The sequence below is a fragment of the Electrophorus electricus genome, chromosome 8 (assembly GCF_041902795.1).
Source record: "Electrophorus electricus isolate QZ-2024a chromosome 8, ASM4190279v1, whole genome shotgun sequence".
Taxonomy (NCBI): domain Eukaryota; kingdom Metazoa; phylum Chordata; class Actinopteri; order Gymnotiformes; family Gymnotidae; genus Electrophorus; species Electrophorus electricus.
The window spans coordinates 29,665,424-29,683,017 of NC_137504.1; the positions used below are offsets into that span (position 1 = coordinate 29,665,424).

The 17,594-nt window shown below is 41.3% G+C and overlaps 2 protein-coding genes across 2 annotated transcripts; both read right to left on the minus strand.

Moving 5' to 3' along the window:
• Nucleotides 1-3,604: 3,604 nt before the first annotated feature.
• Nucleotides 3,605-7,938, minus strand: upk3b (uroplakin 3b). The gene is made up of 6 exons (XM_027015885.3): nt 7,476-7,938; nt 6,568-6,723; nt 6,174-6,402; nt 5,866-5,948; nt 5,630-5,759; nt 3,605-4,139 (listed from the first exon to the last, which is right to left on the minus strand). The coding sequence occupies exons 1-6, from the start codon at nt 7,534-7,536 to the stop codon at nt 3,920-3,922; spliced, it is 879 nt and encodes a 292-aa protein (XP_026871686.2). The 5' UTR covers nt 7,537-7,938; the 3' UTR covers nt 3,605-3,919.
• Nucleotides 7,939-8,075: 137 nt separating this feature from the next.
• prkrip1 (PRKR interacting protein 1) lies at nt 8,076-13,710 on the minus strand. Its single transcript, XM_027015866.3, has 7 exons — nt 13,477-13,710; nt 11,641-11,899; nt 11,400-11,478; nt 11,061-11,161; nt 10,791-10,876; nt 9,688-9,752; nt 8,076-9,557 (listed from the first exon to the last, which is right to left on the minus strand). Exons 2-7 carry the CDS (start codon nt 11,764-11,766, stop codon nt 9,448-9,450), a joined length of 567 nt encoding a protein of 188 aa, XP_026871667.1. The 5' UTR covers nt 11,767-11,899; nt 13,477-13,710; the 3' UTR covers nt 8,076-9,447.
• Nucleotides 13,711-17,594: the final 3,884 nt, after the last annotated feature.

Sequence of the window (17,594 nt, forward strand, 5' to 3'; positions counted from 1 at the left end):
AACCTCAGATTACACGTATCCATCAATAGGTACAGAATCCCGCGGTGAAACTAACACAGCAAAGGATGGGAGTCTGAATGGAAAGCACCAAAGTAGATTATTCTTTCAAAGCATTCTGTGCTGAAAAACATTCTTTAAATAAATACAGAGAGAAGGAAATCATGATGAATGGTTTTGTGTGTGTGTGTTGAGATGCAATGGTGAGTGTGCCAGAGCTAGAGCTTGAAAAATAGGGAAATGTTTTAAACGCAAACAAAAGCTTTTCCTGATACAAAAGCCTTATCGATACAGCCATATGGCCACAAAGCCAGATAAGGCAGTTGGCAAACACTGAACTGAACTTGGTGTCGCATACCAGAAAATGGGGGGCAAGTCATCTGTTGGAAGCAAATATTGTCATGTTTGGTTTTGGAGGTACGGAAAAGATGAAGCAAAGGCTGAAAGAATTGCAGAAGAATGCGTTGCTATTATAATGGAGGTGCCCTGAAGAGCTGATTTAGAGCCAATCTCCAAGGGACTGAAGTTTCTCAAGAGGGTTGCCTCCATCACCACAACGCAGGTGACAACGCAAGGGTTTTCCAAGGACGCCAGACAAGTATTGCACCACTGACTGGGCCGTTTTCAAGGAGGACCTAAAAGCTATATGAAACTTCAGATTGACCAACCATCCTGCGGCACTCGAGCCTTTTTTCTGCTATACAAAACCTTTTTTTGCAGATAGGAAGAATAGCAGGGGTTAGGCACTCCTTGGTGGATTGGCTTTAAATTAAGCGGTTCTTTTCATGAGAATGAGTAATCCTAAGGAGGAGGTTGTGTGTGTGTGGGTTTGGGTGACTCACTGGCACAGGAATACAGCTAATAGTTTCTACCTATAGCATGGTCACCAGAGTAGCCAGTATGGAATCCTATGTGTACATTCTATGACTCACTGATCTACCAGGTCAGGTGGGAAAGACTGAAAGATCAAGATGGACCTCTGATCCTGGGAAATGTTGCATTTTCACATCAGCATGGCGAATTACTTCAAAGCTTTTGCCCTGAGATCCTCGGGAATTTAGCAGTTGCATTGTGTGTATTCGAACTCTCAAACCCTCCAGTTGTATGGTAAATCAACTGTGAAGGTCACAGAGAATATCTTTAAATCAAATTAATTAACGTATCAAGTTAATGGGAAGATGTGTTTCTGTGTGGGTTTCTTGACATGCAAGGTATCAGTTCCTAATTGTTCTTCCTTATTGTTCTTCCTGGGTCTCTGTTAGTGTTAGAACTGTTAGTGCTGCTAATGCAATACACTGAACGGCCACTTTATTAGAGACATCCATGTAATAGCATGTTGGTCCTCCTTAGGCTTTCAGAACCACAGCAGTTTCATCATGGTGTAGATTCCACTAGGTGTTGAAGTCATTCTGCAGGAATCTTGGCCCATGTGAAAAGGATATCTTCTCACACTTGTTGCAGATTAGATGAAGGATTGGCATGCTCAAATTAGTCCATTCTATCTTGTCCCAGAGATGTTCTATAGGATTAAGATCTGGGCACTGTTGAAGGCCAGGGAAGCAAGGAAATCTCTCTGTCATGTTCTTGGAACCAATCCATGACTGCACGACTCTTATGGCATGGTGTGTTGATTTACTGAAAGAGTTACTTTGCAAAAGGATAAACAGCTGCCATGAAGGGATGAAGCTGACATGAAGGGCTCATCGATTTATGATGCTTGTGTCAAGTTGCACCCTCCTCTCGATGCAACAGAAATCTGGATTCATCTGACCAGGTGATGTTTTTCCACTGCTCAGTGATCCAGATTTTGTGCTCCTTTGCCAACTGGAGTCTTGCCTTTTGGTTTCCCTTAGATAGCAATGGCATTCAGACTGGTCGTTTGCTCTTATCGCCCATCCATGGTAAGAAACGATGAGTTGTGCATTCAGACACTTTAGTTGGAGCACCATTGCTGTATTTGGCTGTAGTTTGCTTGACTGCACACCGCCTGTTTAAAAGCATGATCCTTGACATCCTACTCTGACTCCACCAGTAAAGTCTCAGTATATTCTCAGTATACTTTCAATATACTGTCAGTATACTCTCGACACCACTGCATGAGAAAACCCCACCAGGTTGGCTGTTTTTGAAATACTGTCCCTGGCTACTCTGGCACTGATGACCGTGCCTCGATTTTCCCATTCTAATGTGGATTCACACTGAAACTTCAGTTCACCTGATTTTGTGCTGCACTCTGGGTTTATGTGTTTATGTTTCATACAGGAATGCTCCAATCCTGGAAAGACGGTGTGTGTGTGTGTTTGTATGTGTATATCCTCTGCATATACCCTATATATGTAATGCAATATCTCATTTCCCATTCCTGTTTTCTGTGTTGCTTTTATATGCAATTATGTGATGATAAAATTGCAAAAAACATTCTCTCTGCTCTAAAATGTAGGTCAGTGTGGTGAGATTGTGTGTGTGTGTGTATGTGTGTGTGTGTGTGTGTGTGCGTGCATTAGTGATGGCCATTCTGTGTGCTTTTACCCAGCTGTCTGCTTGGATCTGTTCAACAAACAATTTCAGTTCATTGCCTTTTTTCCCATAAACACAAGTTTCTTGAAAACTTTTCTGATCTTCTATGTCCAAATGCTCTATAGTTACTCAAGAAGCCACCTACTTCGATAAATAAGACTACCCTAATTAAAGTGTGTCAAGGTACAATGTATTCCTTTCAGAAATTTATAATAACAATTCTATAGTTTATAGATTTTGTTTTCAGCCAACACTGTGCTTTAAGAATGACACTATTTTTGAACACTCCCCAGGCAGTTCATTAGAAATTGCTACCTTGTGCCTACCCACTGGCCACTGAGGCCCAGCTTTCTTTCTGAAACAGCCTGCTTCACTACAGATGGCGAGGTGCCAACTCCCTTGGCTCTCAACAGAGCCTCACAGATTGAACAGTTAACAAAATGGTAATTGAATGAGGTAGACCACCTCCCGCCGTCCACTCCCAGGAGACGCCGTTCAAGTATGGCCCACCATTACAGCGATGCTTTTTTATGAATGCTGTTTTATAGTCATGCTGGTAGGCACCAGTGAGAGTTCTCTCCACACAGGTTCCTCTTTAACGCAAAAGAGCTGGACTAAAAAGTGAGGGTAGCTTTCCTCAGCTAATCAGCAAACACACACTATTGAGCTGAATCCCTCCAGTAAGTGCAAGAGCAAGGAAATAAGAGCAATATAAAACAGAACTAGTATCTTGCTTGCTACACACACACACACATTGAAACGCTTCAACCAAAGACAAGTGTAAGACTATCAAATAGCCCCACCTAGTGAATATTAAAGTTCATTACACATTAATTATAGTACCTTCAGTACCCATGGCCTCTGGTGAACAATTCACTTGTTCCATTTCGTGAATAAAGCTAAAATGAGTGGAGTATATAATTTATTGTTAGTTAATCTTTATTTAAATTTGACATTTATACTCACCAGCAATACTGAGATATATATCATGCATAGTCCATTGAGCTATGGTTGGTTTTGTATGTAATTAATGTTGTACATGATTTAACTGGTTTTGTATGTACACGTGAAGGAAACAAAATGCACAGCATTATTTATTTATTTGTTGATTTTAATTTTGAGGTCTGCAGCTCCAGTAAAGTATATTTCCATTTACTAGCATGTACACCATTTCCTTATTCCACCATGTCCCAAGCCCCCCTCTGTTAATATGCCCCAATACACCATTCTTTACTTGGTTATGCTATAATAAAAGGAGTTACTGTGCTTACCAGGAGTCCTCTGACTGTGTTAAAGGCGTTGTTTCATCAAAACGCCACTGGGACACCCACACCTTGCTAATTTCCATTTGTAGGTACCCACACCAGTGTTTTTGGATCAAACTGCCCCTTTAAGTACCCACGTATTATATGTTCTGCATCTTGATGTTATCTGCATCGCTTGGAACAACCACTACGGTCATTGCTGCCGTCTTAGGCAAGGTGGCGTCTGTGGCGTACTTAGTGTCTCTCTCGTAAGCGAGGTTGTCATATGGGGAAGGGTTTTTCAGGTTGTGCGTGTCATAGCGAGGGATACGGAATGATTCCCTGAATGTGCTGATCTGTTCTTTGGTCTTCCCGCTAGAGCTGGGGAGGAGAAAAGAGTTGCAACGTTGAGGCCATAAGAGAACCCAAACAGTAAAGGAACAGTTTGGCAAAAAATGAAAACAATTGTCATCTTAGCCCAAATGTAGTATGACAGTGTACTATACAAATGGACAAAATTATGTTGTCAAGTTATTTCTGGGTAGTATTGCCCTTTTTAGCTATGCAATGTATTTTTGTCCATTTTTATAGGTAACAGTACGTCATACAGTGTCAGAAATCACATGAGCACGTCTATTTGAGCTGACTTAAGAACTTATGGTTTGAGCCATGTGTATAAATGTTTTTAGCATGAAGTTTGCAGGATGCTAATTAGCATCTAGAGTGCCTCAGGACAGCAGACATCTCCACACCCATCCTCACCGCATTCCACAGAGCCACCACAGAGAGCTTCTTAACCAGCTGCATCACTGTCTGGTTTAAAAATCGCAACATCTCTGATCACCTCTACCACTTGTGAAGAACATCAACTCACACAGCCACCAAGGGTGTGCAGCACTGACGATCATCTCTCTCACTCCTCCCACAGTCTATTTGCCCATCTGCTATCCAACAGAAGGTTCTGTAGCATCCGCTCGAGGACTGCCAGAAGGGGCAACGGCTTCTACCCCCTGCCTGTCAGACTCTTCAACACCATGTGTGTTCTGGGAACTGACTATAAACAGCACTAAGACGCTCGTGTGTCTCCTGATTCTCACACAGTACTGCACCGTTACTTTTAAATTTCGAATTTCATTCTTCTCAGGTCTACAACCATTAATGCAATAGCCACTTTATATCTTACACTTAATTTAAAATTTGCTGCCCCGATTTGTCATGTTATTTTTATTTTATACTATTTCAATTGCACATTTTATGTAATGTATGCCACAGACAGTGCAGACAGATATGCATATATCTTGCACCTTGCGTCCAGAAAAATCATTATTTCATCTTACTAAGTACTGCACACTGTACATGGCTGTGATAACAATAAAGATGTATTTGACTTGAATTCCTTTACTTGTTAACTACATCAGTTTTATAGCTCCAGTACAAAACTAAAGAGGCATAATTTGGATATCAATCCAGCATTTGCTAATAAAAGAATTATGCAAATTAGATTTTTGCAAAACTGTTTCTTAACACCAAAATTTTCCTTTTCCTGTCTTTTGCATATTCATTGAAGCCCTTTTATTTAAAAAGGCTTATTTGAAGCACATTTATACATGGTAAAATGATCAGATTTTTATAATCCAATCTTGCTTGCAAATAGGGCAATTCTCATTGAAAATTACATTACTTATTTTGAATGAAACATAGATGGTGTTATTGAAATGCGAACTCCTGCAAATTGGGTCTAATTAAAACATTTGTAGCAAATGTTTAAGCTACCTATGCAAGGTAGTGTGTATATGAATAAATCTTTATGAGTAACATTCAAAAACTTTCCTTGGGTACATATATAATTCAGCTGTAGTTAAATCACTTACCAGGTTACTAACAGGCAGCCAATCAGCAAGAGCAACAAAAGAAGACCTATGGCAGTAGACAGAATTGCTGTGATGACGACCATAGCACCTGATCTTCCTGCAAATCCATCACCGGTTCCAGGGGTTTTCGCTGAAAGAACAGAGACGATAGAGGTGGTGAGCTGGAGTTTTGCCAAAGCTCATTTAATTGGTTTTGTCAGACAATGGAATCAATAGCATATTGTGGCACATCTTACGGGTGTAGAGAGCAATGCTGTCAGACCACTGTGTCTCTGCCAGAAGTTTTGTGTTAGCTGCATCAACAAGAAGATACTTGAATCTGCCAGGCCCAAAACAGATCACTGTAAGTGTAAGTAGTATGGCAAGCAAACATACCCATTTACACAGAACGGAGACAAAATAAATGTTAACAAGCCCACATGGCATTCAGCCTATCTTGAATTAGAGAACTGTAAAGTATTTAGCTCAGAACGATTTTATTCAGTGCGTATTTCAAAAGATAAAAGAAACCAAACAGAAATCAATCTGCTATATGATAGTCTACCTGGTGACTGCCCCCACAGGTAATACTCCATTGCAGTTGGCGGTGGAACACTGGCCATCTTTTCCGACTTTGAAGTTGTTCTTAGTAGAGGAGGGGCATGGCAAAGCACTCAGCAAGCCAGCAGAGGTCAGAAAGTAATTCTTAGAACTGTTGTTAAGAAAAGCCGATGGGTACGGGGAGAGGCTGAGAAAGCCCGGATTGGATTGATCCGCATCGAAAGTGCCTGCCGCTGATGAAGAAAAATACTATTATGGAATGGTTGAATGGATATTCTGATATTTCGGTCAGAAATCTAACTTGGTTAACATAGCACTAATGTATTTTATTTATTTAGAACTGCATGGTTATTACATTTTTGTCAGTTATATAATTTCATTAGAGATTAAAAATTCACCTGTATCCAGTGAAGCCACCAGCCATATCTGACATGTGTTCGGGTTACAAGTCACACCTGTGATATTATTAAAGCAACAGTTTGGGAGCTGTAGTATTACAGAGTTGGACGTAACGTTGGCTACCGACCCTGGCGCAGTAGTTGGCGTGCATGCAACTGTTGGATGAAATGAACATGGTTAACCAGACGGTTAAGACTTCATTATTGTCACCATATTGCTCGTTAAAGAAAATACAATTGTTAAATACAATAAGTTGAATTTAGGGCCTACAGTGGGAAAGGTACCGCTGTTTTGATATGAACCAGACTACTGCGGATACACCGTTGTGTTAACCTTCATGTTTAGTCTTGTTTCTAAGCGTAAAAATGCAACAACTTCTACTCGTGGAAGTCTGAGTGCGTTGGTCATATTGCTCGCTATTTTATAGTTAGGCGCAATATTGGCATTGTCAGCTCACGATTTCAGCTGTTGTACTGCGTTGACATAACAGGTGTCCTTTTTTTTTTTTTTTTTTTTTTTTTTTACAAAAAATGAAAATCTACGGTATAAAACGATGTCACGAACATTTCGTGACAAAGAGAACACTAAATTACCTGGCGTTTTGCCAGACTAAATCTTAAATTTCCCTACAGTACTTAAACAGGTGTGAAAATAAATTAAATACGAAAAGATGACAGCACGATATTATCTAGTCACATTAACTGCTCACAAACTTCTTCCCTGTTAGAGCACCTGTTATGATGACCCCCACTGATTGGCGTTATAACTTTTCTAGTCCAGTATTCTGAAAAAACTGAAAACAGTCACTGGACCAATACAGGATGACTATGACTAATGATATTTCATTTATAAAGGTACTAATTAATGTGGATTCTAAATAATGAATTAAGAATAGAAATATACTTACCTTGTGCAGAAATACTTTTAGGCAGCATACATATCAAACAGAACACTATGTAGGATTTCATTTTGGAATCAAGTAGTAAGAGCGGAATCTGTTTCTTGCTAATAAAACGCTGTGTATATTCAACTATGGCCGGTTTCGCCACTTAAAATTGTCCCTGATAAACATCCCTCCCTTTATGGCGGTGCATAACGGCTGAAGGGAGTGGATACCAACCTGCGTGTGTCTGCCTAGTTAGTCCCGACGGGGACCGGGAGGTGCGCTTAACTAAATGACAATCCACTGACAAATCAAAGGCTGGGCCAGCGGGCAGGCTATTGTGCCATACGTAGGGCTACTTTTTCACCTTCTGTCATTTACGGTCATTACGCCTTAACTCCCAACGACGAAGACTAATTTTCTACATACTCAAAGCAGAACTGGTTGCCGAGCTTGTGAACGATATTATCTGACATTAGAGTGGAAAATACATCAGTAAAGAAGACGACACGGGGTAAACGAATGCCGCTGTCCGCTCACTGCTTCCTGTGGTATGACAGTGGGAAATAGTCTGTTAATAACATGTCAGCCGTAGCTTACAACAAATGGACACTTATAGTCTGGTAGAGGAAGCACGACGCAGAGCATGTTTAATTCAACAAAACCTTTAAAAGGGAGAACTTTTGCACTGACTCTGATGACCCTGTAGTCTACAGCGAGATCCATGATTAATGAAAAGTCGGCACTTATAAATTATTTGTTGTGCGCCATTTAAAACAAAACAAGGAATTTAAATGTAAACACAAAACGCCAGCGCTTCCATTCAGATCACGAGCAAAGCACTGTTGTATGAACAAGAAAAACGTCCCCAGGGCACAGTCCAAACCAGTGCAAACGTACTGTCTATAGAAGCGGCGTCCTGTCCTTTTAATTCATTAGCTGTGTCCCCTCTTCTAGTTTAACTGCCAAATCAGCAGGTAAATGGACTAATATATATATTTTAAAATTATCATCATTATTATTATTCGGTAGTACTGCATTTTAATTGGGAGGGGCGAAAACCAGCTCGACCGGGGCCTGCTTAGACACGAAGCAGGCATTTTTGATGACTCAGATTTACATAAAATAAGTAACTCTTTCAGCCAAACTGACATTTGAGACACGAAAATAGATTGGGCTGGAACAAAAGCTTAACGAGCTGGTAATACAAGTTATGCTCAGGACAAAGTAAGTAATGGTCAGTCACTCAGCGTCTGTACACAGGACACTAACCGACAGTCAATAGCCATTACCGCAGTGCTTTTCTGGCAGCAGCGTGATGTCTATCTCAAAACATTTAGAATTCTGCAATTCACTGCACTTTTCAACCTGGGGATTCAAACGCCTGAAACTCTCTTGTATTTTGTCACTAATTCATTACGCCGAAGTATAAATAAAGCCCAAGTTCCTAGCACATTACTTGACCTTGCACGAAATCTCACACACCCACATGTAATGTGCTAGACAAAAATAATGTAATGTGCTAGACAAAATAAAAATTAAAAGTACAATTATAGGAAAATGTTACTGAAATGTATACCATATCTATTAACAAAACATAGAAATTAAAGTTGGACTTTTTCTGGGGGGGTTTTTGTTAAAAAAAAAAAAAAAGATTTTTTTAAACAAAAAAACAAAAAAAAAAAACAAACAACTTTATTATGCACACCATGCTTAGACAAAAGGTTTTGTAAATTGGCCGTGCATATTTACAAATGAGCAAGATCCAAGTATCAGTGCTGACAAGCCAAAAACCACTACCATGTTTGCTTCTAAAATATATCAGTGTTCAATGAATATGGACAGACTAGCCAAGCTTCTCTTCTGCTCTAGTCTCCGTAGCATGGAATAGCCTGTAGTCCATGCTGGACCCATTTGAAAGTCTTTTCTGAATTTGGAACAGCACTGGGATTGAGGCCGTCATGTCACCTAGAGAGTTCCCATTTCCAACAGTGCATCACCTCTTCCCCATGACAAAGCTGGGCACCTCCGCGTCGTCCTCTCCTTCTCGCTCTGCTGAGTCCTTCTCGCTCTCTGAGGAGGACGATTCCTTCTCTTCATCTGAATCTGAGAACCATGGGCACATTTTACTACCTTCTGTCCTTTCAGGGTTAACAACACCCAAATATCTCACATGGAAAAAAAGATAAGCAGGAATGGAATGAGAAGTGGTAAAAAGAACAAAAGGAGGTCATACCTGCTTGTTTCTTGCTTTCCATTTTGGCTAGCTTGACCATCAGTTTCTTATGTTTGAGCTTCTCTCTAAAGAAAGGAGCCAATCACAAAGCATGCTTCAACCAACAAGCTGCTGTTTTGATTTTTTTCCTTACATACATACACCCACACCACATACAGACATGGCCCAAAGAATTGGTAGCCTTGCATTTTACACAAATAAAGCAATATTTATTCTGATATGCATTTTGGTCTTTTTTCTTTCCACAAGAGGAAAAGTGGCCCAAGATTAACAAGAAAGACGGTAGAAAAGCCAGTAAAGAACATTTAAAGACAGATCCAAGCTGACTTCCAAGCTTGAGGTTCAAAAAAAGTTTCAAGATGCATCATTTGCTGCTGTCTGAATGAAAATGCATTCTATGAGTAGATGACAAAGCAATTTTAAGTCACTTTACATAAGAACATCTAAATGCCATAAAGGTAAACGTAAATTCATGTCTTGAATCTGTGCAGGCAGTGGTTAGCACAGATTTAGGCAAGGGCCGGCGCTGAGGTGTTTGAAAGGGGTGTTTTATGGGTGCACAGCAAATGGTATTCAAAAAATAAAAACAAACCATGCAAAATTACTAAATGATTGTAACTGGTTTAGTAAGCTGGACAAGAAATATTCGGCCCAGTTGGAGCACAACACCAAATTAAAAAATATTTAAAAAAAAAACGTATGTAAAAAAACTACACTCTTAAATAGCGTTGTCTTGATAGTTTATCAACTTGTGTCGCTTTTATAATGCAGCCATTTTAATGACATTTTTATTGTTACATACATAACAAATAAAAATGATATTTAACCTCAGACTTTTGCATGTTGCAAAGCTAAGTAGATAAGCTGAAAGCATCAGAAAAAAAAAGTTTGGGCACAAGAAATAGCAACATGGTGCTATATTAAAGTGGAGACCAAATATTTTAGTCAGTTTCTGCTTTTAATACAGGGGATTGTGGGTTTATTTATATTGTTTTTTAAGTGGGAAGGTTCATTTGGCCATGTCAGTACCTATTTTCAGGGAAGCCAAGAGACTTGGCTCTCAACGGCTAGCTGAAAGTACACATCCAGAAGGACGTTTTTACCTTTTCTTCCTGCGTTTGGCTGTCCTTTCATCTGCAGCTTTTTGGTTCTCCTTTACTTTCTCAAGATAGTCTTCATCCATTTTTTGCTGAAGAAGAAAATTATTCGGTTCAAAGGTATAAATATTAACGATTCACCTATACTGAGCTGATATTGGCACTTAAGAACTCAGGTGGTAATTAAACATTTTTATGACAAGAGTTCTCCTCAAATGTTTGAGGCATGACAGTTGAACAAACTCATCAGCGTCTTTATTTTCTAAGCCCAGTTACCTTTTCTGACATCCGATCCAGGAAGTCTTGCCTTTGATACTCACGTCGTCTCAAGTGTCTGTACACATGAAACTCGCCGCTGCCAGCCCCAGCACTAGAGCCTGGCAAGAAACAGTATTCACTGACATCAGAAGGTTAAAAGATAAATATTTATTTCTAGTGACTCTTCATATTATGGAACAGCCATTATAACCTTCCGATCCCCTAAGTGACCTGGACGCATCAGATTCTGTATTAATTCAAATTTTGCCACATCACGATATTTAACACAGCGTTTCTTGTCAATTTACAAGCATAACAATATTTAAATGAATAAATAATCAGAAGACAAGAACTCACCCATGACATCCCGCACAAACTCGGGAGGTGCGCGAGGATTCCATTCTTTCGGTCGCTCGGGTATGGGCGCAGGTTTATCCTATAAAACAGCACAGGAATCGATACACAGCGATAGTTAAACCATTTATTGCTGAGAACTTGGGACAAGTAGCTTGTTAGGCTGGCTAGAACTGCTGACTGGCTGCAGCTGGTAACACCGAACAGTTCAACTTAACTCGGCTGCTTCACGCTAAACACTCACTGTGTTGCGCATTAATCTCTCTAGTTTGAGACGCTGCTCCTCTGCAGGTGTTTTGGGGATTATCAAAGGCTGCGATTCTTTTCCAAGAGGTTTTCCTGCTTTCGCATTTGCTTGAGGGACCGCCATTTTTTCACCTTCTCACTTCTTCTGGTGAGCAAATACAGTTTCAGGTAATCTTTATGAGCATAGTGCCACCTATCGTACAGCCAGCGCTCCGCAGTCATTTATGTGCCATCTTGGGGTTTCTTGTGAGCCCCACCTGTTTGAGGCAAAGTACAAGACCAGCAGTTTTGAAAATTAGGCCTATAGTACTGTAACTAAAGTATATTCACTATCATTATATAGCATTAGCAAGAAGTTAACCGAGATTGCACAGTGAAACGTCCACCAGTATCTTTCATTTGTACTTGTATATAACTGCACCCAATAAAAAATAAAACAAATAAATAAAAATTAAAAATTAAAAAATTAAAAGTTAGGCTATTTACTCTATTACTCTATATAACAGTTATAGGCTATTTACTTAATTTACACTGACATTATTGTCTGCCTTTTGGTGGAAGCTTGTCTGTACACATGAGCAGCACGTATTTTCCTGTACAGAGTTGCCATACACTTATCATTCAACACCTCAGCCACACCTGGATATGCCAGGTCTTATGTTTACCCTTACATTCCACATGAATGATGTAATCCATTCTGCATATGTGAAACCAACCAAAGGCTGTTACCCAGATGCTAATATTTATTTTCTTTCTTAGTCTTTGAACAGCAGACACAAAAAGGATTGCCACACACAAATGTCATGTATTGAAATGCCTGTCACACAGTCAGTCGTTAATGTGGGAAACCTAAAGTGGGTTTCTACCATTCCCTGACTTAACTCTCTACAGTGAATAAAAATGCTGTATAATGATGCAATGAATGCCCTGCCCAAGAATACATAGAAAAGGTATCCATCCACTGAACAAAGCACTCCTGCACTGAACAGTCATTCATATTCCCATGACAATACACACACACATGACTGCCTTGTGTACCTTTTCAAGCTACATGGACTGGATTAGACTGGTGCTCACATATAAACACACACACACACACACACACACACACACACACATAAACACGCACACACACACACACACACACACACACACACAAAACTATGACTTGCTCCCTATTTCTATCCTATTTTAATATTGTCTACCTCTCAGGTTTCTTTATGTTACATTACAATCTATTGCTCAATTACAGTCTATTGTTACGATGTACTCAATAGCTAATATTTGCTTTAACATATATTATGCAAGTTCGTTGTCACATTAATTGTAGCTGATCTATTGCACTTTGTGGTTTTATTGTACTTTGCCATTTTTTTGCACTGATTGTTTTACTGTTTGTCTTGAATTCACCCTGCCATCTTGGATGCATGCTATTTTGTCTTTCTGTGTGCTGTGTGTGTGGTGTGAGATTACAGTAAAGATGACTTGACTTGACTTGACTTGGCACACACACTCACACACACACACACACACACACACACACACACACATCCTATTTAAATGTGTGCAAAATACTTATGAAATACTTATGAAAATTAATTTAGTGTTGTGACTTCTTGTGATGGAAAGTGGAATGGCCACTCAGGGCATGTGCACTGATTGGAAATGAGGAATCAAAGTGATATTTTTGGACCTGTATACAGTGTTAACAATACAGACAGTCAACTGGGAACACAACTGTGACTCCCGTAGGCGTAAGCAATGCACACATGAAATGCGTGCAGGCGGGAGGCCCTTCGTGTGTGTGAGATCATACATGCCGCTACATGCTCACCAGACATGCAGTATAAGGTAAGACAGGAGTCTTTTCCAAGCGTCTGTGCATGTGTCTCAGCCCCTGCTTTCACACAATCACATCTGCTTGTGTGTCACCATCGCATTCAGATTGCATGTGCTCACAGGTGGTAGCATTTTGGACATAAACAGAGGCTGCTCTCTGTGTTCCTCCCTTGGTGCCTCCTCCTTGAAGCAGGTCCCTTTGTGTGACCTCTGCACTCATTGCTTGTCCAGATGATTCCATCCTGCAAAGTGACAGTGGTGGGATGTACACAGAGGACCGCCATATTATGTAACACAATACTCGCACAGCAGGTGAAACAGAAAGGCATTAGCAGAGAAGATGCTTTCTGCGATGACTCAGAGGATCTGAGGGAAAAACATGCTGAAGTGTGGGCCAGACTACAGAGGAGGTGAGGAGCAGGAGCTGGAGCAGATCTAGTCGTGCGTTGCAGCCACATACGTGCATTTGATATGACCCCAGGGGTTTGAGATCGATTGCCTAGCCTCCTTTCAGACACACACACACACACCCACACACCCACACCTCAAGTTCCCTACCTCATCCTGCAGACCACAGCCATTTCCTTGACAAAGACGAAAAGATGAAAACCTAATGGGAGCCAAGCAGGACATCTTTCTCCTACCTCCATTCCCTGCCTTTCAACTGCCCTTGCATTTGAAAGACCAACACCCCTAACCCCCGCCCCCCCCACCCCCACCCAAACCCTCCAGCACCACCTCCATCCTCCCACTCTTCACTGAAACAAAACAGCCCCACCTAACAGTCACAAACATAATAATCCTCTCTCAGCCCTTTCTTCAGACATCAAAAACGGCCAGTGGAAAGGACTGAGTTGGAATATTGCTGCTCTAATTAAACCTCAGACGTGTGTGTGCGTTGCTCGAAGGCCCTGACATGACAAAGAGAGAAGCGATCCGCCTTAATAGAGCTCATCTGTCTTCAGCCTTTTGCAAATGCAGAGGGTGTTCTAGCAAGGCTTGTAGGCACAGGATTAGAGCAGGAATTAGAGCCAGCCTCCAAGGAGCTCAAGGGCAGGCCAGTCGGGCAACAAACTCTATTAGTATCTGCCATTTTTTCTTTGGGTAAAATGGTTATTGTTTGACCGGGGTGAATTCATACGGCAATCTCTGCATGGTTCCTTGTCTGTGGTGACCAGCACACAAAACCCTTATTTCTGATGTTACTCTATGCAGATGGATTAAAGGAATTCAGACAAATCTAATAAATCACATTATACATTACATGTTGAATGATGAATTTAATTGGGAATGCTCTCTTTAGTTTGTATTAAGAGGCAGTAGACATTTTAAAGTCGAATTATGCTAGGCTGTGTACAGGGAAAGGTAGCTGGTAGCTTGTGTAATTGTTTAAACAGAAGAAATCCCACTCCTTGATTTTCTAGGGGAAAAAAGGCCAGCTAGCCTGTGCTCATTAAAATAGCATGCCCATTTGGATCAGATCAGGTACTGACCAGACCGGGTACTGTTGCCTGAGTTGCGACACGGAGTCATTTTCTGTGCCAAAACTGTGCTGGAACGATGAATACCATTCAAACCTAGAAGCCTCAGTCGCCTGCTGTGCTCATCCTGTACAAGATTAGCCTTGCGGGGGGGTGGGGGTGGAGGGGGTCAGTCGGCCAATCCCCACAGCCTGAGCACGAAGTGGAGGAGGGGAGAGTCTTCAGCCCTCGTCCTCCCGAGGGTACTGTATCACGTGGAAAACATGACATCCTGTCTGGTATTAACGGTCCCTAACGCCACAAAAAAGTAGATGCATAACAGAAAAGCTGATTTTGTCTGCGCTTACGGAAACAGAAAAGAAACGAATTTAGCAAGAAACAGCTATGGAATGCGCACCAGATGGTGTAAGTTTGCGTTTGTCTTGCGGCTTACTTAGCATGTCTCTCTGAACACAAGTGTTTGTGTCAGGGCGCTTCTACGTTCAGTTCAGTCCCTTACAGTCGTTTTAGCTCTATGGAGATCCAAACGTCCCAGTAAAAGCCCGCACGTGGTGGTGTAGTAGCCGCGAGGTCATTTGCATCCAATGTTCGCGTTTGCTTATTAACCAAAAGTTTTCTGCCACGCTACTGACGAAACTGTTGAAACGCACCGCAGGCCAGCGAGGGCGAATTTCCCCGGGAGCGCGCGAGCTGTTAGACATTCTGGAAGGGTCCTCGCGGAAGAGCCGACAATGCCATTCTTGTTATGCAAAGCGCGCGGTGAGCCCTGGCTCTGCTCCAGCGCGCCGGAGCGACTGTCGCAGCACGCTGCTTTCCCCACTTCTCGAGCAGAAGTAAGGAGATGGTGTCCGCATGCTGTCGTCGCCTACCGGAGCCGGCGTGTTCGATGGGTAGACTTATATGTTTGATGGGGATTTTGTGCTTATCTTTTGTTTATTTTTAAAACGCTTAACCCAAACAGGAAACCTCAGAATACCTCATATACTATATGCTCAGAGGGCGAAACATAAGGGACACCTAATAGACCACCATACCACATACGACCAGAAGTGAGTTGTAATACACTTTTGGAATTTCAGTCGTAATAAGTTGATTGTTAAATGACTGCAGCATGTCTGGTTCTCTGTGCAAGACGTGTCAGCTTCCTCCGCTAATGTTTCATGGACTCCGTGTATGTTACTGTTACTATGGAAAACTGCACTTACGACATGAATTAATTGAGCTTCTGTTACGGAAATCGGACAGCGTGTGCGCTCTGGTGACGTGACACACCTGCTTTCATAGTTTACATACTGATCGACACCACACCAGCTCACCAAATACCTGCATAATTCAGCAAGCACCGCTTGCCTTGACCCATTCCAAACACGTGGAACGGAAAACTATCGATGAGGGTATGGTGCCAACCGGGTTATCGTGTTTAAGGTCACCTTCACGGTAGTCGTGCCGAGGAAACGGTAAAAGCGGACCCCACGTGGCCCTCGATACTATCACGGGCAAGAGCTCGAGACAGAGGGGCGGATGGCCAAAATTGCATCGTAATTATTGCCTAGCTCCAGTATCGACTGTACGTGATTTCGCGCCCCGTCTAGTGTATAGCATAGAGTTACATTGAACGGTTTTGACAGTGTCTTCGAGGGGTGTCCCATTTGGATGACGCTCCTTGAAAGAGTGGCATTTGCAGAATGGAACTGACCGGAGTGCAGCAAGATTATCGCCTTTAATTTAACACACCGACAGTTAAACTATTTGGCAAACGGAGCTTCTCTCTGCTGCAGTCTGTTTCGTAAACTGGGCTGGGGCCGCTCTGAATACTGTAGTATTTTTCACTGAGGTCTGCAGATTACCAAAACATTTACATTATAACAGTCATTTGATAATTTTAGTTTTTATCATGTGGTATTCGAGTTAAACTGTGCACTTTGGCATATAAATAGCATTGACCAATTATGGAGTGTTTATATAGTCAAACCCAAAACAGACATCATGTGTAAGTAAGTAATATGTGCCATTGATAATACAATGTCCAGCATTACATAACCAGATAAGAGAACTTGTACTATAAATTATCCTTAATTGTGAGGAATCCTTAAATAAGATGAAAAGTAAACCTAGAACACTTTCCATTCTTGCTAGGGATTCAGTGACTGTTATTCATTAAAAACACTCACAGAAGAATCTGGTCTGCTTGAAATAGGTCAAGATGGTCATAGTACACAATAAGCAAAAATGATCATTTGCTGTGAGGCACATTTGCATATCGCTAGCTGCTATAATATCAGTGTTCGGAAGGCCAGTAAAGCACGAAAGATCTGCACCTGGCATAAAACCACTGACGTTAGTCACGGCAAGTGAGCAGCATTTTAAAGAGGATCTTCATAAATAAGCTCATCCCATTTTCTTTGATATGACTTCTAGCACGGTTATCACAGGGATGTGCTTAGCTCTCTTTTTAACATAGTCCCGGTTTACTTGGAAAGCCATAATCAGCTCGGTCCAATACAAACGGAGCAAACCTACAGCTCTTGACATCAGTATCCTATGACAACAGAACAAACACACTGTCTATAGACTCTGCTACATAATAGACAGAAACAAACAAACAAAAAAAAAACTTGATGAAACAACAATC